Source organism: Zalophus californianus, chromosome X, assembly GCF_009762305.2.
Source record: "Zalophus californianus isolate mZalCal1 chromosome X, mZalCal1.pri.v2, whole genome shotgun sequence".
NCBI lineage: Eukaryota > Metazoa > Chordata > Mammalia > Carnivora > Otariidae > Zalophus > Zalophus californianus.
In genome coordinates this window covers 40,066,875-40,092,807 of record NC_045612.1, presented here as the reverse complement: position 1 = coordinate 40,092,807, position 25,933 = coordinate 40,066,875, and the positions used below count along the sequence as shown (strand labels likewise).

Here is a 25,933-nt window from a genome sequence, read left to right as displayed (position 1 = left end):
AGAGATTTGTGTCTGGTGCCCCTCCTGGACCTACCCCCCTTCTCCTTCCAGATTCCCACTGTCGTCCTCCTTGGTTTTCTTTGTTGGGTCCCATCCCATTCCATGCAGCTCAGTGATCTTTTTCTCTCCCTCCATGTCTCACCCCCATCCCCTGTAGTTACTCCCCAAAGTACCATTGCTCAGAATCTCCCCGCCCCTGCCCTGCCCTTCATTTCTTGCTCACTCTCAGGTGTCTTGTCAGCTTGTCAGTCCGCATCAGGAGCACACAGGCACAAGCCAACCTTGTTTCCAAACCCCTCACCGCATAGATCAGTGTCTGCTCTCCTTCCCTTCTGTCCCAGAGGAAGAGGCGGCCTTTCCAATCCTACCCAAGCCAGTAAATTCATTTTTTTTATTTTTGTAAGCATTTATTTCACTTTACACAACACATAAGTACATAACGATCTAAAAGCCCTCCACCCTATTGTCCCAGACAGACCCCACCCCACTTTATATCCCCAACACCCCACCTCCTGCTTACCATCCCCTGACCCTGATCTCACCCTCCCCAGGTAATACCTTGTTTGCTAAATGTCTTTCCAGACCTTTTCTATGCTTTGTCAAACATCAATCAATAACATCAATAACAAAAGGCACATATAAATCTATAATATACGTATCATACATATGCAGAGTTACAGAACTTTGGGGGGTTTTGTTTCACACACACAAAACTGGCTTATTTTTTTTTTCATTGAACAGTACAGTGGACATGCCTCCAATACAGTATGCGGGGGTCTGTCTCCTCCGCTTTCTTCAGCTGTCTCCTTCCCCATGGTTCAAGTTTCTCCCCTGTTCCAAAGAACCCTCTTCTCTCAGCCCTGTATCCAACCCCACTCCTTCCCTTCACAGACAGAACTACTCGAAGAGCTCGCCCTGACTGCACTTCCTTGCTTCCTATTTACTCCCCAGTCCTTGTGGTTTGGCTTCTGCCCCTCCCCAGCCTAGATCTGCTCAGAGATCAAAAGTGAATAGCAGACCCAGTGAACACTTTTCACCTCCTATCTTAAGGTCTCCCCTGCAGCCACGGGCACTGCAGAATATGCTCTACTTGCATCTCCCTTCCCCCTGTTCTGACTGCTCCTAAGGACCTCCCTGCCTCCATGGTTCCCAAACAGTGGCAGTTTTGCTCTCCAGTGGACGTGTGGCAATATCTGGAGACATTTTTGGCTGTGACACCTAGGGGGTAGAGACCAGGGATTCTGCCAAACATCCTACAGTGTACTGGATAGCCCCCTGCAATAAAGAATTACTCACTCTCAAGTGGCAAGAGTACCCTAGAAAGATATAGATGAGCCCTGCCCTAGAAGGCTATAAATGAGCCCAGAGGTTTTCTGAAAATGCAAGTTAGGGCTCTTGCCCCAAACCCTGATGGTTGTCCACACCTGCCCCAATAGGAGACAGCCCAGAGTCACAGCCAGCTGCTGTAGAGATGTCCCAGGGCCATGACAGCTTCAGACCCTAGGTCAAGAGAGTCCCTGGGTAATATCCAGGGCTCTTCTAGTTGTCTTATTATGGTCCAGGTGTGAAACCTCACCATCTTTCCATCTGTGGGCTAACCCATACATTGAGCCTCCCTCAACACCACTCACAGTCATGAGAAAGGAGACACAGACCATCCTCTCCCCTCCCTCTTTCCCAGTTTACCCCCTCCCCCTGGAAATTGATTTCCCTTTGGGATATGTTCTATTCCACATTTCTGAATTCACTGAGGGATTTGTAGCCAGATTCCCCTCCCAGTATTATTCTGGTGGTGGGTTGGGAGAGAGAATCCCTCAGGATGGCACCACACTGGTCGGTGGTCTAAACCAGTAAACGCTCTGGGCACTATCAGTTGCTGACTCACCTCTTAGGCAGTGGCAGGAGTTTCCAGTTCTGCCACTGGGGATTGGGGAGGGTTCTCCTGTTGTGGAGCTAGACAGCCATAGCAGTCCTTGTCTGCAACTGGTGCTGGTGTCCCCTGTTTGTAGACCTGAAGGATTTTCTTAGGGATGGCAAATCTCTGCTGTGTTGTAAGCCCAGGGTTAACTACAGGCCTGTTTAGATCATTTCTCACAATATAACTTGATCAGAACATGAACAAGCTTCCTGTCCAATTCATTCCTGGAAACAGTGAGGATGCAGGAATCCTCACTATACCCATAACTCTCTGATACTCCTCCCCAGCCAAGTTCTGACAGTTTCTTTGACAATCTATGGTTTGTAACTGCTCTTCTGGTGCCAATTTCTGACTTGGAAATAACCTGGTTGCCCAGAACAGGAACCCACTCAAGTTAGCTTAAAGAAATGGGGATCTGTGTAGATTGGATTTTCACGATTGCACTATTGCAGAGAATGGAAAAGTGGTCATGCTACCATTTCTCCAACTCTTAGGGTTGCAGGATCAACTCCTGTGCTGCTTCTCTGTGCCTTATCTGCTCCCTGGGACCCCATTCTGGCATTCTCTAAAAGACATTTGGCTTCTATAAAGCACACAGTCCTGCTCCCTGACAACCACCAGTACCAGGCTTGGCCCCAACTCCAAATAACCCACTGTTTCCTTACCCAACACCACCCTGACTATGGAATCTGCCTCTCTGTTCACATTCTCTAGTGTGAGAACCTGTTTGGCTCAGGATGGGTCAGGTGGCCACTCCTGCTCCAATCATATACAGCCTAGGTGGGGAGAGGGGTGGGTTGCCATATACATGGCTGCTCAGGTCCACCAGATACAAGGGTTGGGGAGGGAGACACATACAAACAGAAGCTACAGTGCTTTTGGGGTGTGGAATGCTAATGCTCTGGAACACAAAGGGGTCAATCAAAACATGTCTCTCCCTGTCACTCTACACCCTCTCCACTTCCCACCCCACCTCCCACCCATCCCCTCCCCCACTCCACCCAGTTTCCTCCTTCACCTCCCCCCAACCTTGAAAATTGATTTCCCATTGGTATATGTTTTTGTTCAGGGGTTTCACATTTCTAAAATTACTGAGGGCTTTGCAGCCAGATTCCCCTCCCACAGCGGTAGCAAATTTCCCTCCTTGAAAAATTCACAGCTTTACACCAAGGGCAGTCCCAATCCCCAGGCCTGCGAGATATGGGAGGTCTTCTCTGCTGACGGGGTTTGGAATCTCTCCTGTCTCTTTGGGATTCTTGAGGGTCTGTTCCCTGGGACCCCCCAACACACCGCTGGCTACCATCAAAGGGCCTCCTCTTGGGAGTTGTCTGAGATGGAGCTCCTGCTGTGAATGTTGCTGCTGGTGGGGATGGTGCGGGTGCAGGTGCAGGTGCGGGTGCAGGTGCGGGCGGGTGTGGGTGCGGGTGCAGGTGGGAAGGGGGATGAGGGCATGAGTAGGTATGTGAATGAGGTAGGGAGCTGGACAGGGAGGGGTGGTGGTGTGACTCTGGTCCTAGAGAAATAAAACATGGCTGTTTCCACTGACCTGAGCTCTCCCTCCCTCTGCCCATCAGTGGTGTAATTTTTCTGGTCCATGGCTCCAACCAGGTGCATGAGGCCTCCACCCAGCTCCTTTGCGGCTTCTGCCCCCAGTGCATCCTTCTGTCTTCTTTCTCTTCCTGTGGCACCAGCAGCAGTAACAGAGGTAGCAGCAGCTTGGGATTCCTCCTCCTCCTCACAGGCCCCTTCTGTCCCAGCCCCACTGGCGGTGGCCAGGCCTGGCTCCTCTGAGGCTTGGCCCTGCTCCCTGGTACACCCCAGCTGTTGGGAGACAGGAGAGCAGGGTTGAGACTCATTCTGGGGACGGGGCAGGGAGATGGGGTGGGGATCAAGTAGAGATAATCTTACAACCTGTAAGAGCTTCCACCTCAGGAGCTTCTGTTCCTTCTGTATCTCCGCCAGGTTTGCCTGTGTCTGCCGCAGCCGGAAGGCTGACTCCTTGCGCTCCATCTCCTGCTGCTCTGTGAACTCCTTTAGGTCTGTGGCCAAGGCCTCTGCAGCGGACTTATGCAGTTTGGCAAAATCATGCAGCCAGTGCACCCTGTGCCCCTGTAACTGGCTCTGCCTGCGGGCAAAGCGCACGCCCAGGGCCAGGCTGCTCCAGGCACAGGCGTCTTTGGCCTGGCTGGGCACTGCGCTGTCTTCCAGGATGTCCCTGAGCTTGTTCTCCACCTCCTCCCAGGACAGGGATATATTCTCGAGGTAGAACTCAGGGCCTCTCGTGTGCCCGGCCATCTTCTCATTGATGAAGGCCACCACACTGTTGTGCTGGAACCCAGCACTGGGGTCATCAGGTTTCAAGGACATGACGACTGAGCACCTTAGGAGTTTGGCTGTCCCTGTGGGATGAATCAACCAGTTGTCCACTCTGCAGGGTCCCTCCCTGCCCCCTGGCCCCCTCACCGCCTGCCCCACGCTCCCCCCGCCACCCTTGCCGACCCTTCAACCCCCGTCTCCTGCTCCTGCTTCCCCTCCGCCGCCCCCCCCCGCTTCCCGCCGCCGCCCCCCCCTTGTCCCCCCCGCCCCCCCCCGCTTCCCCGCCGCCCCACTTGTCCCCCGCCACCCCCGCCCCCCCACTTGTCCCCCGCCCCCCCCCGCTTCCCCCCGCCGCCGCCCCCCCACTTGTCCCCCGCCGCCGCCCCACTTGTCCCCCGCCCCCCCGCTTCCCGCCGCCGCCCCCCCACTTGTCCCCCCCCCCCCACTTGTCCCCCGCCCCCCCACTTGTCCCCCCCCCCGCCCCCCCGCTTCCCCGCCACCGCCCCACTTGTCCCCCGCCCCCCCCGCTTCCCCCCGCCGCCGCCCCCCCCCGCTTCCCCGCCGCCGCCCCCCCACTTGTCCCCCGCCCCCCCCTTCCCCCCGCCGCCGCCCCCCCACTTGTCCCCCCCCCCCCCGCTTCCCCGCCACCGCCCCACTTGTCCCCCGCCCCCCCCGCTTCCCCCCGCCGCCCCCTCACTTGTCCCCCGCCCCCCCCGCTTCCCCCCCCCCCCCACTTGTCCCCCGCCCCCCCACTTGTCCCCCGCCCCCCCCGCTTCCCCGCCACCGCCCCACTTGTCCCCCGCCCCCCCCGCTTCCCCGCCGCCACCCCTCCCTCACTTGTCCCCCGCCCCCCCCGCTTCCCCGCCCCCCCCCACTTGTCCCCCGCCCCCCCACTTGTCCCCCGCCCCCCCACTTGTCCCCCCCCGCCCCCCCCGCTTCCCCGCCGCCGCCCCACTTGTCCCCCGCCCCCCCCGCTTCCCCGCCGCCCGCCCCCCCACTTGTCCCCCGCCCCCCCCCCCGCTTCCCCGCCACCGCCCCACTTGTCCCCCGCCCCCCCCGCTTCCCGCCGCCGCCCCCCCACCACTTGTCCCCGCCCCCCCCCGCTTCCCCCCCCCCCCCCCCCCCCCCGCCCCCCCCCCCCCCCGCCCCCCCCGCTTCCCCGCCGCCGCCCCCCCCGCTTCCCCCGCCGCCGCCCCCCCCCGCTTCCCCGCCGCCGCCCCCCCACTTGTCCCCCGCCCCCCCGCTTCCCCGCCGCCGCCCCCCCACTTGTCCCCCGCCCCCCCGCTTCCCCGCCGCCCGCCCCCCCACTTGTCCCCCGCCCCCCCGCCCCCCACCCGCTTCCCCCCCCGCCGCCGCCCCCCCACTTGTCCCCCGCCCCCCCCGCTTCCCCGCCGCCGCCCCCCCACTTGTCCCCCCCGCCCCCCCCCCCCGCCCGCCGCCGCCCCCCCCACTTGTCCCCGCGCCCCCCCCCCGCTTCCCCCGCCGCCCGCCCCCCCACTTGTCCCCCGCCCCCCCCTTCCCCGCCACCGCCCCCCGCCCCCCCGCTTCCCCTCCGCCGTCCCCCCCACTTGCCCCCGTCCCTCACCCCAGCCCCCCACAACACGCCGCCCTCAGTCTCCACCCACCTGCTGCCCTGCCCTTTCCCTTCCCCCCTCAGACCCTCTTAAAGGCCCCCTGACTGGCTTGCCCCACCGCATACACCTCCTACCAAACCTCACCTCTAACGCCGGGGCCAGATAGGGTGCCAGCTAACCACGCCTACCGACGAAGCCTGAAGAGAGAGCGCACCTTTCCCTTCTAGGACTCCGGGGGGAAAAGGAAGGCTTGGGGCCAACCCTCGAGGCTTTTACTTTAGGACTGTTCCAACTTCCAGAGACAGTGGGGGTGCGTGGGAATTTGTGAGAAAGGTTCCTCCCGAACTCCAGGACCTAAAAGAACCCACTACATTGCTGAAAGTCGCTGATGGTGGTAAACAACAACAGTGGTTAGAAAAGACTTAGAATCGAGAACGTGAAGTACTCATAATCAAGTACAGGAAGTTCTACCCCCTCCATAATGGTTTTGTCCCACGCCAGGGGCCCTTGCCTCCTAGAGATGGAATGTTCTAGAACTCAAAGCAGCCCCAATCCCTCATTGGCTTTCCTCGGAGGAAGAGGGCGGAGCCTGGGAACAGCTTCGTCGCCCATTGGCTCAGCACTGAACATTCTAGTCACCGTAAACCCGTCTTAAATTCTGGCCATTTCATCCCGAAAACCATCTCTCGAATCTGTCCGCCTTCACACGCCAGGCACCCTAGTCCAGCTCCCCCTACCTGTATATCTTCCTAGACCACTGCAGCCCTCTGATACCTGGTCTGTCTCCTTCCTACCCTGACGTCAGAGGGATCTGAGCATGTCAGTTTAAAACCTCCAATGGCTTTCTGAGGCCTACTGGAAAAAACAGGACTTAAGGTTTAGTCCTACTTTGCCACTTACTAGATGACCTTCTGCTATAATTGAATCTTAGTTTCTACCTATGGGCCTACCGTGAGTACTGAGTAACAAAGTGCATGGAAATTTGATGTAATGTTTTCTATGATCGCATTTTTGTAAAATATACAAATTGTGTGTGTGTGTATGTGTACGTTTCTATGATCTTGAAGAAGGGAGTGGGAGGGTATACACTAGACTCTTAACATTGGTTATCTCTGGGAAGTGGAACTGGAGAGGAGGTTTGGAAAAAGTTTTATCTCTTTTTAAAATACATCTTTCTATGATTGCATTTGTTACAAAAACATATATTTCTATATGTATGCATGCATTAAAAATCTGAAAGTCATGTGCCAAAATGTTAACAGTGGTTATTTTGGGGGTGGTAGGAATATAGTACTAAAAAAACTATATTTTTCTCTATTGTGGAGATTATTCATATGTTTTTTTTAAAAATATTTAACTATTTTTTGATAACTTGTGATCATTGTAAATAATTTTTAAATATCTATAATGTGAATGCATCCTATAATCTTGCCCTTCCCCAACCTAGAAGATAACTACTAGTGATAGTTTGATATATATTCATCTAGTCTTTTAATATAGGCCATAGTAAATACAGTTGACCCTTGAACAACACAGGATTTGAACTGTGGAGGTCCACTTATATGTGGATTTTTAAAATAAATTCAGTACAGTACTATAAATGTATTTTCTCTTCCTTATGATTTTCTTAGTTAAAAAAAACATTTTCTTTTCTCTAGCTTACTCTATTATTGTAAGAATATAGTATGTAATACGTATAACCTACAAATATGTGTTAGTTGACTATTTTACTGTTAAGGCTTCTGGTCAATAGTAGGCTATTATCAGTAAGTTTTGGGGAGTCAGAAGATAGGCAGATTTTCAGATGTGTGGAGGTCGAGAACCCCTAACCCTGAGTTGTTCAAGGGTCAGCTGTAATTGGCAGGTTCTCAAACAAAGCGTCCTCACACTTGTCTAATGGCCTTTGCCCAGGCTGCTCCATGAGTGCCCCATGTCCCTGGGCTCCTCCTGTTCTCCCTGCTCCCATTCTCTTCATCCACCTAACTCCTGTTCAATTTCTCTTCCCCTTTCACAACAGCACTCAAATATTTCGTTCTCTTATAAGTATTTCTTGGTCCTCCAACTCCCACCCCAAGCTAGGCAGAATTGTGCTACCTTTCTGTGTCCCCATGATACCTTATGCATACCACTTGCAGTACTTTTCAAGGCCAGGTCTGGGTCTTAATTATTTTGGTGTTTTCAGCATCTGGCATAGTGGTAAGCACCCAGTAAGTTAATTGTTGAGTGTATTGAAAGAATTCATTACATCAGTAAGGTACGAACAGATACCTTTAAAGAGAGTCCCATTTTCTTTCTTCTCTGAAATATCTTTTTCTCCACACAGACTGATTTTCTGCCACCTCACAGCTTCTTGTGGTAGGGACCTCTCTTTAGTATTTGAAACTAACCAGTATTTGAGAGATTTGGAGTTTGTAAAAAAATACCCTGGAAGATTCAGGAATGAAGCTTCTGTGTGAAGGATTAAAACAGCCAAACTGTATCTTACAGACATTGAGGTAACTGATAGTCGGAGAATTTGTTGTCTGTGTTCGTTTCATTTTTGGTCAATTTCTACTTGCATTGGGGGAAGGGATGGGCAGAGCATGAACAAGATAATGAGGTCATTCTTCTCTTCTCTGAAGGTTCTACCGATGCCTTATTTCTCCTCCTTGTGGGGCACTGGCAGCTGTTCTCAGTACCAGTCGGTGGCTCACTGATCTGGAATTTAGTGAAACCAAACTGGAAGCTTCAGCTTTGAAATTGCTTGTGAAGGCTTAAAAGATCCAAATTGCAAATTACAGAAGCTCAAGTAAGTTGTAACTATTAGTTTTCTTGCTGTAAGAAAAAAAAATTTAAATATGCAACTCAAGATGGATGTTGTGTGATCAAAACACATTTTGAAGAATCATGGAGAGGAAGAATAAAAGTGACAGACTCTAAAATTGTTCCTATGCAACAAGTTTAGGAAAAGAATTTTCATTGTAGGTGACAATAACATCAATGACTATGATAATAACCCACACTTACTGAACAATCACTTTGTGCTGAGCATAGTGCTGACTGCTTTGTATCTGTGATTTCCTTTAATTGTAAAACAGCTCTGAGAGGTTTCAGATTATTATGTCCGTTTTAGCAGATGAGGAAATAGGGACCCAAGGTCATAAGACCAAATAACATGGCCAAGGCACAGTTCAGAACCCACATGTATCTGACTTCAAAGTCCATGGTAATGATTTTATTTTATTTTATTATTTTTAAAGATTATTTATTTATTTGACAGAGAGAGTTAGCGAGAGCAGGAACACAAGTGGGGGAGTGGGAGAAGGGGAAGCAGGTTTCTCGCTGAGCAGGGAGCCCGACGCAGGGCTCGATCCCAGGACCCTGGGACCATGACCCGAGCCGAAGGCAGACGCTTAACGACTGAGCCACCCAGGCGCCCCTTTGGTAATGATTTTAGTAAAAAAGTTTATCATATATGTATTAGGGTTGTCCAGAGAAACAGAACAAATAAGATGTATATAAATTTATAATTTATAAATATACAAATTGACCCTTGAACTGCACGGGGGTTGGGGCACCAACCCCACCCCCCACAGTCGGAAATCCACGTATAACTTTTGATCCTCCAAAAGCTTAACTACTAATAGCCTGCTGTTGAGTGGAAGCCTTACTGATAACATGAACAGTTGACTGACACATATTCTGTATATGATATATATTATATACTGTATTCTTATAAGAAAGTAAGCTGGAGAAAAGAAAATATTACTAAGAAAATCATAAGGAAGAGAAAATACATTTATAGTACTGTATTGCATTTATGAAAAAAAATTCGTGTTTAAGTGAACCCATGCAGTTCAAACCTGTGTTGTTCAGGGGTCAACTGTATAGAGATTTATTTTAAGGAATTGGCTCATGTGGATTAGGGTGGCTGTCAAGTTCAATATTTGCAAGGTAGGCCAACAGGCTGGAGACACAGGGAAAAGCTCATGTTGCAGTTCAAGTCCAAAGACATTCTGCTTGTGAGAATTCTCTCTTCTTCCCCGGGAGGTCAGTCGATTTCTTTAAAACCTTTCAACTGATTAGGCAAGGCCCACCAAATTATGGAGGGTAAATTACTTTACCCAAAGTCCCTGATTTAAATGTTAATCTCATCTAAAAAATACCTTCCCAGATACATCTAGAATAATTTTTGACCAAATATCTGGATATATGACTTAGCCAATGTGATACAATTAACCATTGCAATATATATATGGGTTTATTTACTTTTTTTTAAAGTAGACTTCACACTGAGTTCCAGTGGAGCTCAGTGCAGGGTTTGAACTCATGACCTTGGGATCAAGACCTGAGCTGAGATCAAGAGTCGGACGCTTAACCAACTGAGCCACCCAGGCACCCCTCTATGTGGGGTTTTTAAAAGCAAAAGCTCTTTAACATTAAAGCTTTCTAAATCCACTTTGAAACTCCTTTTTTCCCCCAAAATGCCTCTTTTTAAAATTTCTAAATTGGGGAGATATAGACATGTATACTTACGAGCCCTCTTCAAGGCTAAGGTTGGAGCCTGGTAACTCAAGAGAAAATTGAGGACTCAAAGATTGTAGTATATATCATAGAAATTCTTGAAAGTAATGGAAGAAAAAGTTGATGGGATTCAAGAAATTGGACTACTCAATATGGAGAAACAAAGATTAAGAAGACAGGAAGGTCGGTAAAAACCACTCTTTGTCCCAAAGACGGCATATTACATGGATGATGATGGTGGACTGGGTCTCCAAGGATGGAAAATTAATAAATAATGAACTTTTAGATCTTTTGACTATAAAGCTTATTAAAGATATTATAGCATTTCCCCCATGGGACTTGAAAGAAGCTATGAGATAGAATTCTAAATTCATGCAGGGAGTTAAAATAAGATTAGGTCATCTTGATATTTCCTCCCAACACTTTTTTGGAGGGGCAGTCAACACTTACTGAGTTGCTACTGGGGGACACAGTGTTGTGGGAGCAAAGTATGATTCTCCCCTGGAGGCTGTGACGTTATCAAGGTTGGCAGTCTTGTATAGGTGGGCCTTTATTTTCTTTGATCATGAGGTACTGTGGGTAGGGGGTGAGTAGGACAATAAAGCAGCCCGTTCTGTCTCTGTTCATCTCTCTTTCTCTCCAGGTTGTGTGCTAGCTTTCTCCCTGAAAGCTCAGAGGTTGTTTGCAAGTATCTTGCCTCTGTTCTCATTTGCAGTCCATACCTCACTGAGCTGGACCTGAGTGAAAATCCCCTGGGGGACACAGGGGTGAAGTATGTTTGTGAAGGTCTCAGACATTCCAACTGTAAAGTGGAGAAGCTAGAGTAAGTTTCTTAGAACTGTCTGGCATCATCTTATGACTGTTGAACTTGGTGAATGCCTGCTATGTGCCAGGATCTATGCTTGGGCTTGGCAGAAGTTATTTCACCCAATTCATTCCTTCCAATAACCATATAAAATGGATTTTTTAATCCCCATTGTACAGATGTGGAAACTGAATATCACAGGGAAACGTGACTTGTCCAAGGTCACACCACTCAAAAGTGGTATAGTCAGGATGAGACTCCAAAATCTGTCTCCAGATCTCCCGCTCTTCCCAGTATACAGCCATCTTGCATGTTTGCAGGAATGACACTACTTAAATATTAAGAATATTTACCGTGCACCCAACACAGCACTTGATATGGGTTGAGTTATCAGAGGGACAAGTGACAAGGCTGCCCTTAAGGACACACAGATATGAACCCACTGGAGAACAACACAGTTCAATGTGCAATGAAGTGCCCAACACTGTGGAATCATTTAGAAATGCCAGATGAGCCCAGGGAAAGGTACGAGGTCACTGTGGGCTGGAGACCTCAGGAAGTGGCTTTGTGAAGGAGGTGTGCCAGGAGCTGGAACTTGAAGGGAGGCTAGGAAAACATTCTCAGAAAGCTAAGAGACAGCAGTGGCTGATTTTACTTCTTTTTTTCTTGGTAGCTTGAGCACATGTTACTTAACAGATGCTAGCTGTATGGAGCTCTCTTCTTTCTTGCAAGTGAGTCAGACTTTAAAAGAGCTGTTTGTGTTTGCCAGTGCCCTGGGGGACACAGGGCTACAGCATCTCTGTGAAGGTCTGCAGCATGCAAAGGGTATTCTCAAGACTCTTGTGTAAGTGTCTGCTTATCCTTATTCTCACGGGTCTTGGCACTTGAGATTCAGTGGGACTCCATGGTTAATGGCCACCTTGGTATCCCCATTCCTCCAGGCTTTCTGAATGTTCCCTTTCTGCAGCTTGTTGTGAGTCCCTTGCCCACGTCCTGAGCTCCACCCAGAGCCTGACAAGGCTGCTTCTAATTAATAACAAAATTGAAGACTTGGGACTGAAATTGCTGTGTGAAGGATTAAAACAGCCTGACTGTCAGTTAAAGGATCTGGCATAAGTATCATGGACTGTAGCCACAGGCAGAGTTTCCTGATGTTTCAGCAACTCTTAAAATTAAATGAGTATTTTTTGGCCTGGTGATCGAATCTCCAAGGAAGCAATAAATGAAGAACCAAATAATTTAGGGAGTATAAATGTTCCCCTCTCCACACTCTCTGCTTGGCCCTGGCCCAAGGGATTTTTTTTTCACACGATACTCTGAGTTTCTAATGTGTTTTTGTAGTGGGCCAACAGAATTCCTCAAGTAACTCAGTGCAGATGAAATGATGCCAGCCTTCTCTACCTTACTTCCTGGCGGATGGTGGACCTGCCGCCTGACTGGAGAGTGCTGTCAGGATTTGTGCAATGTACTCTACACCAATGAGTACCTAAGAGACCTTGACCTCAGTGATAATGCCTTAGGGGACGAGGGTATGCAGGTGCTGTGTGAAGGGCTGAAACACCCCTCTTGCAAACTGCAGACCTTGTGGTAAGTGCACAGTGACTCTTTGCTCACTGGGCTCTTGTTCCAGGCTCTATATGAAATGGAGGGTCATTGTGGAACTTTCTTGAATCCCCAATTCCCCGTAGGTTAGCAGAATGTCATCTCACAGATGCATGTTGTGGAGCTCTTTCCTCTGTCCTCAACAGAAATGAGAACCTAACATCGCTAGGCCTAAGTGGAAACGACCTCAAGGATTTTGGAGTGCAAATGCTGTATGATGCACTGATTCAGCCAATATGTAAACTACAGACATTCTAGTAAGTTACTAAGGCGGGGGAGGTGGGAGGGAGAGGGTCAAGATAGACATGTGGGGTTTGATCATAGCCCATTGTGGTGAGGAAAGAAGAAAAACTGAGGGCAAGACATGCCTAGGCAAAATATCAAAGTAAGTGAAGTGACCAGTAGGCCTCCTCCTTGGACGCAGGGCCAGGGCCAGAGGCAGAGAACAGGCAGCACTGGATCTCACTGCTAAGAGGAGCAGCATGGAAGAAGAGTACCAGATCTAGATTCTGTTAGGTCCGGCTTAAATACTGGGTTTAGCATCACTAGCTACATAACCATGCTTACTTAACCTCCCTGAACTTTAGTATCCGTGTCTGTAAAATGGAGCTAATACTAGTACCTGACTATCTGGTTTAACAGGGGGATTGAATGAAGTGAAACATTAGTTATAAATGTACCTAGTACAACCTTTGACACATAGGTGGTACTCCATAAATGTTAGATTCTTTCCCTTTTCTCTTCTCATACTTGCCAGGGGTCTTAATATTTACATTTGAGAGTCTTCAAGACTCAAGAAATGAAGCTGTAATGATGCAATTATAGGAAGTGGAGGTCTTGACCCTTTCTGGTCAATGTCCATCTGCCAGCTCAGCAGGCTGGCATGACACACAAAGTCACTCTTAATTAGGATACAGCTATGCTCTGTTGGCAGCTAACCAGTGACCAAATGGCCATTCATTTCTGGCATTCAGAACTGGAACACATAATGGAAAATAAAGGCCGAGTGCAAAAATTCCACATTTCAAAGCCAATTTGACGGATTGAAGTGTAAATGAAAACAACATAAAGGCCTGATTACAAGTCTGGCTGAAAGAGAAGCTGGTTCTCTACTAGCAAAGTGAAGGATGTTAGTTTCAAAGGCTTGAAAGTGTGGTGATTACTGCCCAGAAAGAGAGAATCATTCACGACATGATGAGCCTCAGAGATTTAGGGACCTCCATTCCGGGGTGTCTTTCTCAAAAGAGGTAACTGCCATCTATATTGTCCACAGGTTGGAATAAGCTTAATGATCAATCCCAGTGTTTCTTCAAATACTGAGTAATTTAATGTGGTGGCACTCTATAGTATGTATGCTTCAGCAAAGGTCTTAAGTGACAGCGAGGAGAAATTACTTTGTGATGGAATGCCATATTTGCTTTTTATTGTAAATTATTACACTATTTCCTGTATCTCTTGCTCTTTGCCTTTTAACCGATGTGCTTCCATTGTGTTTTCAGGACAACCTTCAAACCCTTATAACTTGTCAGTTGACAAGTTGATAACAGTGTGCAATAATAGCTCAGAATACAAAATAAAGGACACACACACACACACACACACAGAATAGACACCATTCACTGACCTCAAATCAATTTTGATTGTTAGAGTATATGGAAGTCAAACTGTAACTAATAGAAATATATACTTCCGCGAGTAAGGTGAGAGGAAATTATGGATGATTTAATGTTGTGGTGGGATTGAAAGGGGGTGTAATTCCAGGAGAGCCTTCTAAAAGGGGGAGTCTCAGCTGGAAATTGCAAAGACTGGAGGAAGAAGGTTACTTTCTAAGAGTTGCTGGAGTGTGGGGCTGAATCTTATTCCTCATTGTATTCTCCGCCCCACACCATAAAGTTCCTTGCTCAGCTTTGCATATAGGAAATACGTATAGAAGACCACAATTAGTAATTTAGAGCATCTGGAGGCAAGGAATGGAGACAGTTAATGACATGTTCAATAAAGACTAAGTGTCTAGACATTCAGAAGGTCAAGGAATAAAAGAGGCTGTGGCCTTAGAGTGGCAGAGGCTCACCATTCATTCATTCCACAAATTCTTGCTGAATATCTGCTATGTGCTAGGCAAGTGTGCCAGGTGCTAGGAGACAAGAGTAAATAAGACATAAGACAGTCTATGCTCTTCAGGGGCTACGGGGCTTAGTGGTAGAGACAGGCACAGAAACTGAAGAATACAATAGGGTGATCATGTGGTCTTAAGGGAGTCCTGGCAGGAGACAACTCACCCAGCCCAAGAGGGTCAGGGAAAGCTTCTTGGAGGAAGGACCACCTGAGTTAAGTCTCAGGACTATTAATAGCCAGGAGAAATGGGGGTAAAGATGAAGAAGGGTAGCCCACGCTCAGAAGATAGCATGAACAAGGTAGCCAGACAATAAGCTGCATGGTTTATGGTACCTGATGGGGAAAAGGATGGGAAATATCCAAGGAGTTTGCTCTTGCTGGAGCATGAAGTACAAAACAGAGTGTGTCAAGAAGTAAGACTGAGGGGGTAGGGCAAGGCCTTGTATGCCATATGTGGTTAGTAAGACCTGTTAGCAGAATTCTGAGTGAAAACTCAGTCATTGCTCTCTTTCTCTCACATACTCTAGTAGTGGTCCATTTCGAGGCCTCTTCTCATCTTTCCAAAACTGGTCCCCAAGATAGAGCCAGTTTTGCTTCCAAAGTTGGTTGGAGAGTCAGTCCACTGCTGCTCTGTTTCTCACTGCCACAGGGGGCTGATCTTAAGAACTGACCCTAACCAGTCCCACAGAAGTTTGGTTACTAGACAGTGATGCCCTGGCTGGTCTGGATCCCTGCTAGCCCTGCAGTGCCATCATACTTGGGCTCTGAGGTTACAGATATATTAGTCCACACATAAACATGCAACTATTGTTCTCTAAAGTATTATATGTGTCAGGGTGGTTGGGTCTAGAGGAGCTCCCGGAATCAACCACAGGTGTGTGGTGTGTGTGTGTGTGTGTGTGTGTATATATATATATATATATATATATATATATATATATATATATATATATATATATATATAAAAGACCTGCCCTTGCCCCAGAAAGGTGTAGGCCCCTGAGTTGGGTCAGGGGCCCCACTTGAGCCTTTTTCTTTCGTCAAGATAATTTTATTTTATGGGCCTTGGTGCCTTTCCCGGGCACTGGGCCTTGGGTAAAGGCCCCTAAACTCACCCTGATGCATGTTCCTAATTCTAAATTTGGAAAGAAGGGGTTGAGAGTAATTGGTCTCTTAATTCCCAGAAGACCTCTGGGCTTCCTAAGCATATCGGCCCACCTCTTGCCCAACAGTGAGCTCTACACATCAAGAGGTAAGGCAACCTTTGCTAAGTCACTCAAAAAAAATTCTCAAGGTCTTGTTACACTTTCATGGCATTAAATATCTACTTACCCTACAGTTTCATAGTTAGCAGGGTTACTCATTTCACTTTGCTAAAGATTAGTTTCTATCCAGTAAAAACTAAAATCTTAACCTCACTACACACTTGAAAGAGCTTGTACCTTCTTTTGTAGTCAATGGGTTTTAACTGGGGACACACATGTGGAGTTTGAAGTCCTTGTTGCACACTGTGGGAAGTTTTCTAGTAGGTGGGCAGTTGGATATAGGAGTGTGCCCCGGAGATGATAGCTGAAGCCATGCCAATGGATGAGATCCTCTAGGGAGAGTGAGAAGAGAAGAACCCCTGAGGAACATCTCTGGGGAATTAGCCTTGGGCAATACCAACTTTTAAGAGGTGGGTATGGAAAGGAAAACCCATGGAGTAAACCAGGAGAGAAACGGTGTCCTGGAAGCTATGGGAAACGTGAGTTTCAAGGAAGAAGTGCTCAACAGTGTCAAATGCAGCAGAGAGGGCCCAAAAGGATGAGTCCTGAAACAGATATCCATTGGATTTAGTCATTAGGAGGCCATAGGTGACGCTGTCAAGAGCTGTTTCAGTGGTGTGGTGGGGCTGGAAACCAGACTGCTGTGACTTGAAGAGATTGGAGATGAGGAAGAGGAGAAAGAGCAGAGACTAATCTTTCAAGAAGTTTGTGAAAAGGGGGCGCCTGTGTGGCTCAGTCTGTTAAGCATCTGCCTTCGGCCTCAGGTCATGATCCCAGCGTCCTGGGATCGGCCCTGTGTCAGGCTCCCTGTTCTGTGGGGAGTCTGCTCCCCCCTGCTCTTGCTCATTCGCTCTCATAAATGAATGAATGAATGAATGAATGAGTAAGTAAGTTTGTGAAAAGGAGAAAAGATTTGGGGCTGTAGCTGGGAGGACTTTTGGAACTGCGGGAAGGAGGGAGTTTTCTTTTTCCTTCTTGTTGAGGATAGGCGAATTTGTAGGCTGAATGAAAGGAACCCATAGAGAGGGAGAGGTTACATATACAGGAGCAGGAGCTACTGGGCTAATACAGCAGGCCTTGGACAAAGGCAGAGAGGGACGAGAGTGAGAGTCCAAGAGGAAGTGAAGCATTTTCTCAAGGAGAGAAGCCAAGGCTGAGGGAGGAGGTAGATGGCTAAGTGGGTGAAGTAACTGAGTGGTGCTAGGGAGCAAGTAGAATGGGAATCTCATCCTCGAGGATAGGAAAACTAGTGAGGGCATCTGTTGGCTTGACTTGACACAAGATTCTTTTCATTTTTCATAGCATTGACCCGGATCATTTACACGAAGAAACATTCAGAAAGATGGAAGCTTTAAAAATGAGCAAGCCCGGAATCACCTGGTAGTTTCCAAGGAGCATATAGACCCCCCCCCCCCAATCTGGCACCATCTTTAACAGTTGTGCATTATTCTTCTTCTAATCCTGTTAACCTTTGCTGAGGACCCTAGTGTGAAGCAAGCGGCAGTGATAGCTATTTCTTCCATAGAATCATACACTAAGTAGGACGTGAAAGGCAGAAGCGCTTTAGTTCAAATGTCTTCAGCAATAATACCTTACATTCATATGTTGTGTTATACAGTCTACTGTGTTTCCACAGAAATCCTCAAAGGTAGGAAGGTGAGGCTCCGAGAGGTTGTGAGTAACTCTAGGTCATGCACCTCATTAGTGAGAGAACTGGGACTAGAATCTAGCCAGGCCTTACAACACCCAGACCGGGCAGGGAAACAGTAGAGAAAAGATATGAATGAGTCAACGTAGAGGAACAAGATACTTGAAGTAATTAAAGGGCAAGAGGGTGTACAAACCCGTGTTCTGTCTTGTGGTGCTGATTTTAAGTGAAACTCTAATGCACAAAAGAAAGAGAGAGGAATGAGTTGGATTGATAGGGAAAGGCTTCCTGGAGGTGCAGCTTGATGTGGGCCTTGAGAATGAGCAGGATTGAGACAGGGGAGATATACTGGCTCATGGCTGTCAGACTGCGGGCATAGCACGGGGCTGTGTTTGTGAGCAGCTCACCAAAAGCGCCTAGGGAGAGACAGACGGCAGTAAAGTTTCCTGAGCTGCAGCACTGTCTGCATCCTAGGCTCCTAAGGGTGCTCTCCAGTTCCCAGGCTCAGATCCCTTTCTGAACTTTTAATACCTACCCTGTGTGTTCTTGTTCATGGACTCCTGTGGCCGACTCACTCCTCACCCCTGACAACATGTCACATAGCCAGCATGGATCCTACACGACCCCATGTCCTCTCTCTGCCCAGCTTCCACAGAACACCAGACGAGACAAGTGGAGGGAGGGAATGCCAGGCAAAGAAAATAGCACAAAGTCCACGAAATAGGAGTGAATGTGGTGTGGGATGGACAGAAAGGTAGGCTGACCTGATTAAGGTACAGAGTTGTTTCTGGAAGCTACTTGACTAGCTCTGTGACCTTAAATAAGTCACTTGGACTCTTACAGTTTCTGTTTTCTCATCTGTAAAATGGGGATAAAATGGCATTAATATTGCAGGACTGTTGTTCCTAACATGGTGCCAGCCCCCACACAGTAGGCCCTAGAATGGTGGCTGTTCGTAGGAGTGTAGAAATGTACTATAACTCAGCCGTGTAGTCTTCGAGCTCCCAGATTTTCCTGCTGTGTAATCGGTGTTAACTGCGCATTTGAACGAACTGTGTGTGCTGGAGACAGCAAAGCTAGCAGGAGAGACGCACAGTGGGAAGTTACCGCAAGTGAGAGGTCCAGCTGCTTCGTGTTCTCATCCATCATCGCATGTTGTTCCTTGCAAACCTGGGAGATGGTAACTTTCAGTCAGGAGACCACATCTGGCCTGAGAAGAATGGCCAAGACAGCTCTTTGTTTCCAGTTTTCTCAAGTTCTTTCCCTTTAGCTATTTAAGACTTATTTATTGAGAATTATTAGGTGCCAGGTTTTGTGCCAAGTGTTGGCTTTACAGAGACGGATATGCCTTTTCCTGTGCACGTCCCCTACCATCTTCTCTAACTGCCCGGGTCCCTCTGTCAGTCTGGTAAACATCTGATAAAACTCAGTCACATTAAGAACTCAAGGATATAATATGGAATGAAAGATTGCAGAACTCTGTGTGCATGTGTGTTTGTGTATGTCCTGTTTGTATCCAAAAGGATAAATATACATGTGTATGTATATGTCTAGAATATGTGTGGAAGAATGTGTACAAGAAACTGCTAACAGGAGTTATCTCTGTCAGGAGGAATTTGACAAGCAGGGGCAGTGAGAGAAGAGGAAAGAAACTTTCCATTTTTTATCTATAGCCCTCTGTTCTACTTGATGTTTTTACCACTGGCCTGTATTATTTTTGTAATTAGTAAACTTGATGTTAAAAATAACACTGATTTATACTGAGGACTTACTTTTCTTCTTTTCAAACATGACAATTTAGGAGAAAATACAGGGCAGGCATTTATAAGCATGATAGAAGCCTAAAGGAAAAGAATGAAAGATTTGACATCAAAATTAAAAATCTCTTTATGAGAAAAATACATAAATAAAATGAAAAGACTAGTGATTAGCTGGAAGAACATATTTGGCACATGTAAATATAACAAATCTATGAAAAACAAAACATGAAGGACTTCCAGCAATGATGAAATAACAGTGAATGGATTCATCTTCCCACATTAACAACTCAAAAAATGGGCAAAATATACGAAATGACAGTTTTCAGACATTGGATAACAGGCAGGGTTGGTAAAAATAAAAAACAAATGGCAAGATGGTAGTTTTAAACAGAACCATATAGCAACCCAATTAAAAGGTTGAGATTGGTAGAATACAAAATTAAAAAAAAAAAACAACCACCATATGCTGCCTATAGGAAACCCACTTTAAACGTTAAAACAAAACAAAAAAAAATAAAAAATAAGTAAATATAAAAACACAAATAGGTTAAACATAAAAGGGAAAAGATACACCATGTTAACATTGATTTTAAAAAAACTGGAGTGACTATATTATGATCAGAGAAAGCAGATTGCAAGCAAAGAATATTACCAGAAATAGGGCTATTTTATAACAATAACGTGGTTAATTCATCCTGAGGACATAACATCCCAAAAATATATGTACCTAAATAATACATTCAAAATACATGAAGCAAAAACTGGCTGAGCGAGGAGAAATAGACAAATCCACAATTTTAGAGACTTCAACATCTTTCTCAATAATTGACAAACCAAGGAGACAGAAAATAAGCAAGAATATGTAGATGATTTGAACAACACAGATAATAAATTTGACCTAATTGACACCTACACAACACTCAACCCAACAACAACAGAAAGCATATTCTTTACAAATGCACTTTGAACATTTACCAAGATAGACCACATCTCTGCGATATAACAAGTCTCAATAAAGTTAAAGGATTCAAGTCATATAAAATACGTTCTCTGACCACAATGGAGCTAAATTAAAAATCGGTAAAAGAAAGATATATGGAAAATTCTCTGAGTATTTGGACTTCTAAATATCTAAATAGTCTATGGCTTGAGAGTAAGTCTCAAACAAAATTAGAAAGTATTTTAAACTGAATGATACGAAAATATGAGACATACAAATTTGTGGGATATAGCTAGAGTGGTGCTTAGAGGGACATTTATAGCACCAAACAGCTATATTAGAAAAGAAAGATCTTAAATCAACGACTTCAACTTCCACAATAAGAAACTAGAAAAAGAACAAGTTTAATTCAAAACAAGCAGAAGAAAGGAAATAATAAATATAAGAACAGACTATATATATACTATATGATTCCATTTTTATAAAATTCTAGAAAATTCAAAGTACTCTATTGTAATAGATGATTAGTGGTTACCTAGCAATAGAATTGGGGAGAGGAAGGGATGCAGATGCATTATAAAGGGGCACAAAAATATTTGGAGGTGATGGATATGCTCATTATCTTGTCTGTAGTGGTGGTTTCATCAAATTGTACTTTTTAAATATGTCTAGCTTATTGTATGTGAATTACATCTTAATAGAGCTGTAAACGCACACGTGTGCATGTGCGCGTGTGCACGCGTGCGCACACCCACACACACCACAATCATGTCTGAAAGATTTAAGAAGACCAGTTGTCTAACCCCCTTATTCTACAGATAAGGAACCTGGGGTCCAAAGAGGGCAAGATCACACAGCCAATTCTTAAGACTGGGATTAGAATTTAAGTGTCCTTATTCCTAGTCTTGCTCTTAGTATATCGAAGGCAGAGCTCAGATTAAGGAACAAATTAAATGGTGGATTTTCAATCTTTTGTGGTATACCCCTGGGAAAGAGACATGGACATGGTGAAAAGGAGTGACTTTCCCAGGATTCTTTCAATGACTGCTGGAACTGGCTCATACTGACTCATGAATATTGGTGGTTACATTTTCAGGAATTTTGCAAGTCAGTTGTTAAAGCCATTATTAGAAATTAAATGATATAAACTTGCAATTAAATAAATTTTTAGTAAAATAAAGATCATAAATACTCTAAACTCACCACTTCCTAATTATTTTGCTACATTTTACTATCATCTGTGCTCTTGAGGTTATTCACGTCTATTGTATCTTGGGGAGGAAATGTTAAATGATGGTGTTCTATTCTGCATCTCTTCCCTATTCCATGTTCAATGACATCACCTTGATAGCTTGAAATTGGCTACAGTGGGAGTGTTTGCACCACAGAAATCAGCAAATGCTACATATAGAGATCCCCCCCACACACACTCCCACCAGAGATCTGGTTGTTAAACATTTACCAGAACATATCTGCCTTGAAGCATTACTTGCCCTGGGATTCATTTAAGGCTGGCCTAGAAGGCAACCCATCAGTGCCTAAAGTTGTGCTAGGTAAATTGTGGGCAGGCAATAAATGTTTAAGGGTAATCAGCCATCCCAGTGTGTCTATACTTTTGATTCCTGAACATCCCAGGGAACTCCTCAGTCCTGGGCAAGCCAGGATGGTTGATCATCCTAGTGTTTGCACATTTTTTTTTAATAAAAGGAACCAGGTGTGTAAATCAATTGAAAACTCTCTCTTTTCTTGGGGAAATAGCCCAAATAGATTTCCTTCTGTGAGATAACTAGTGGCACGGTGCCTAAAGCTCCACACATTACACGATCTCAATAGTAGCCAGGAGGAATGACAGGATCTTACGTATGGTAGGTGATCGAGAAATGCCCATTGGTGGTAGGAGACTGGAGAGAGGCAGGCCCACAATTAGAATGGAGGCCCAAAGATAGTGGTAGTTCTGGAGTTTGGTCTACCAGCTGGTGGCAACTGCAGGTGGCAACAGACAGAGGCAGGCTGGGGTTGGGGAAGCCTCAAAAGAGTATCAAAAAAGACTGTGACAATGGGTGTGAATGCTAAAGGGGATGGCTGCAACTTTGAAGTGTTCGTTGTGGTTGTTAGCACTTTGAGGACATCAAAGGAGTTTACTGGGAAGGATGTGCCCATTCCTCTTGGTTTTCCTTTTCTTCTGTTCAAGGCTCACGGCTTCCAAAAGCTGAGTAGGCAGTTGTCCTATGGAGCATGGGAAAGTTTTCTCTGACCAAAGATCGGCCCTGTCCTTCCCCCCAACCCAGTCCTGCAATTTTCACCAAAGTCAGTCTCTCTTCATGAGGAAAAAGAAGCTTGGTAGCAGCCTGTTAACATTTGACCTCAGATTAGTAAATTAGTTTCTGATTTGTTCCCAAGAGTCTAGAACATACAGAGCAAGTGAGCTTTGGTGGTGAGAAAAGGAGAGGGGAAGGTTCTGGAGCATTGGCAAACAACACACCAGCCCTGGTCTGGGCATATCAGTAAGAGCCTAAACTGGAGGTAATGACCTGGGCAAGGAAGGGCACTATCACAAATGTCACACGCTTTCCAGTTTTATTTATGGTTGATTCGGTTTCTTTTGCCCACTTGTCTCATTCTTGCTTTTCCAACTCCAGGAAATCATCCTTGAAAAGGTTCCAGTCCCTGTGTGACTGTGTCACACTCCTCCCCAAGCCATTCGGTAATCGCCATCAGAAGGGGTGGGGGAGGTATGGCTCCTTTTCCAAAAGAAGCAGATAATAATTAATAATAGTAATAGAAATTATTACTGTTCAAGCACTTAGTTGTGACAGGCATTGTGTTTTACTGTATTTTCTTTTGTTCTTTACTCTTTATTACTGAAGTACAGTTGACACACAATGTTACATTAGTTTCGGGGGTACAGCACAGTGACTCCACAACTCTCCATCCTATATGCTGTGCTCACAAGTGTAGCTACCACCTGTCACCATGCAACCCCAGGACAACCCCGCTGACAATATTCCCCATGCTGTACCTTTCATCCCAATGACTTCTTCATCTCATAATTGGCAGCCTGTACCTCTCACTCATCTTTACCCATTTTACCCATCCTTCCCATCCCCCTATCCTCTGGTAACAATCAGTTTGTTCTCTGTATATATGGGTCTGTTTCTGCTTTTTTATTTGTTTTTTAGATTCGACATATAAGTGAAATCATATGGTATGTGTCTTTCTCTGACTTATTTCACCTAGCATAATATCCTCTAGTTTCATCCATGTTGTTTGCAAATGGCAAGATCTCATTCTTTTTTATGGCTTAGTAATACTCAATTGTGTGCTGTGCTGTGTGTGTGTGTGTGTGTGTAGTGTCATACCTTCTTTATCCACTTATCTATTGACAGACATTTAGGTTGCTTCCATATCTTGGCTATTATAAATAATGCTGAAATAAATACAGGGCTGCATATATCTTTTCAAATTAGTGTTTTTGTTTTCTTTGGATAAATATCCAGTAGTAGCATTATTTGATTGTGTGGTATTTCTATTTCTAATATTTTGAGGAAACTTGATACTGTTTTCCAAAGTGGCTGTACCAATTTACATTCTCCCAGTAGAGCACAAGGGTTCCTTTCTCTCCATATCCTCGCCACCACTTGTTATTTCTTATCTTTTCAATTCTAGCCATTCTGACAGGTGTAAGGTGGTACCACGTTGTGGTTTTTTTTTTTTAAGATTTTATTTATTTGAGAGAGAGAGTGCATGCACAAGTGGGGGGAGGGGCAGAGGGAGAGGGACAAGCAGACTCCCCGCTGAGCATGGAGCCCAATGCTGGCCAGATCCCAGGACCCTGAGATCATGACCTGAGCTGAAGTCAGATGCTTAACAGACTGAGCCATCCAGGCTCCCGTCTCATTGTGTTTTTTTAAAATTTTTTATTGTTATGTTAATCACCATACATTACATCATTAGTTTTTGTTGTAGTGTTCCATGATTCATTGTGCATAACACCCAGTGCTCCACGCAGAACATGCCCTCTTTAATACCCATCACCAGGCTAACCCATCCCCCCACCCCCCTCCCCTCTAGAACCCTCAGTTTGTTTTTCAGAGTCCATCGTCTCTCATGGTTTGTCTCCCTCTCCGACTTACTCCCCTTCATTCTTCCCCTCCTGCTATCTTCTTCTTCTTTTTTTTTTCTTAACATATATTGCATTATTTGTTTCAGAAGTACAGATCTGTGATTCAACAGTCTTGCACAATTCACAGCGCTCACCATAGCACATACCCTCCCCAATGTCTATCACCAGCAACCCCATCCCTCCCACCCCCCACCACTCCAGCAACCCTCAGTTTGTTTCCTGAGATTAAGAATTCCTCATATCAGTGAGGTCTTTTGATACGTGTCTTTCTCTGATTGACTTATTTCATTGTGGTTTTGATTTGCATTTCCCTGATGATGATTTTGAGCATATATTCATGTGTCTGTTGGCCATCTTGTATGTCTTCTTTGAATAAAGGTCTGTTCAGGTTCTCTGCCCATTTGTTCATCAGATTGTTTGTTTTTTATATGTTCAGTTGTATAAGTTCTTTATATATTTTGGATATTAACTCCTTATTAGATATATCATTTACAAATATCTTCTCCTATGCAGTAGGTTGCCTTTTCATTTTGTTGATGCTTTCCTTCACTGTGCAAAGCTTTTTATTTTGGTGTAGTCCCAATAGCTTATTTTTGCTTTTGTTTCCCTTGCTTGAGGGAAGGATATATCTAGAAAAATGTTGCTAAGGCTGATGTCAAACAGATTACTCTGTTTTCTTCTATGAAGAAACATGAAACCATGTCTCAACATTTAGGTCCATAATCCATTTTGAGTTTTTTTTGTGTGTATGGTGTGAGAAACTGCTCCTGTTTCATTCTTTTGCATACAGCTGCCCAGTTTTCTCAAGACCATTTATTGAAGAGACTGTCTTTTTTCCCATTGTATATTCTTGCTTCCTTTGTCATAGATTAGTTGACCATCTTGGCATGAGTTTATTTCCGGGCTCTCTAATTTGTTCCCTTGATCTACTTGTCTGTTTTTGTGCTGGTACCATACTGTTTTGATTACTACAGCTTTGTAGTATAGTTTGATATCTGGGATTGTGATACTTCCAGCTTTGTTCTTCTTCCTCAAGATTGCTTTGGATATTTAGAGTCTTTTATGGTTTCATAGAAATTTTAATAATATTTGTTTTAGTTCTGTGAAAAATACTATTGGTATTTTAATAGGGATTGCCTTGAATCTGTAGATTACTTTGGGTAGTGCAGACATTTTAACAATATTTTAATCCATGAGTATGGTATGTTTTTCCATTTGTTTGTGTTGCCTCCAATTTCTTTCATCAGTGTTTTTTTTTTTTTACAGATTTTATTTATTTATTTGAGAGAGAGAGAATGAGAGATAGAGAGCACGAGAGGGAAGAGGATCAGAGGGAGAAGCAGAATCCCTGCTGAGCAGGGAGT

At 45.6% G+C, this 25,933-nt stretch overlaps 1 protein-coding gene and 1 long non-coding RNA gene across 4 annotated transcripts in view; one reads left to right on the top strand and one right to left on the bottom strand.

The window, feature by feature from the left end:
- The window catches only part of LOC113930234, a 31,507-nt gene extending 12,067 nt beyond the window's left edge, over positions 1-19,440 (top strand). Inside the window, exons 5-9 of one of the 2 annotated variants that reach the window (XR_003522490.2) lie at positions 8,132-8,303; positions 8,430-8,596; positions 10,955-11,134; positions 12,865-12,975; positions 17,401-19,440. This is a non-coding gene — a long non-coding RNA (uncharacterized LOC113930234). Of the gene's footprint in view, positions 1-8,131; positions 8,304-8,429; positions 8,597-10,954; positions 11,135-11,789; positions 11,893-12,864; positions 12,976-17,400 lie in introns of those variants that run through there. The other variant, XR_003522491.2, reaches the window with a different exon arrangement.
- On the bottom strand, positions 460-7,075 carry TEX13B (testis expressed 13B). Of its 2 annotated transcripts, XM_035725373.1 has the most exons (4): positions 5,953-7,075; positions 3,830-4,317; positions 3,465-3,739; positions 460-2,041 (listed from the first exon to the last, which is right to left on the bottom strand). In XM_035725373.1, exons 2-4 carry the CDS (start codon positions 4,283-4,285, stop codon positions 1,954-1,956), a joined length of 819 nt encoding a protein of 272 aa, XP_035581266.1. In that variant the 5' UTR covers positions 4,286-4,317; positions 5,953-7,075; the 3' UTR covers positions 460-1,953. The 2 variants fall into 2 exon arrangements, with proteins under 2 accessions (XP_035581266.1, XP_035581265.1); XM_035725372.1 differs by having other exon boundaries at positions 460-3,739.
- Positions 19,441-25,933: the final 6,493 nt, after the last annotated feature.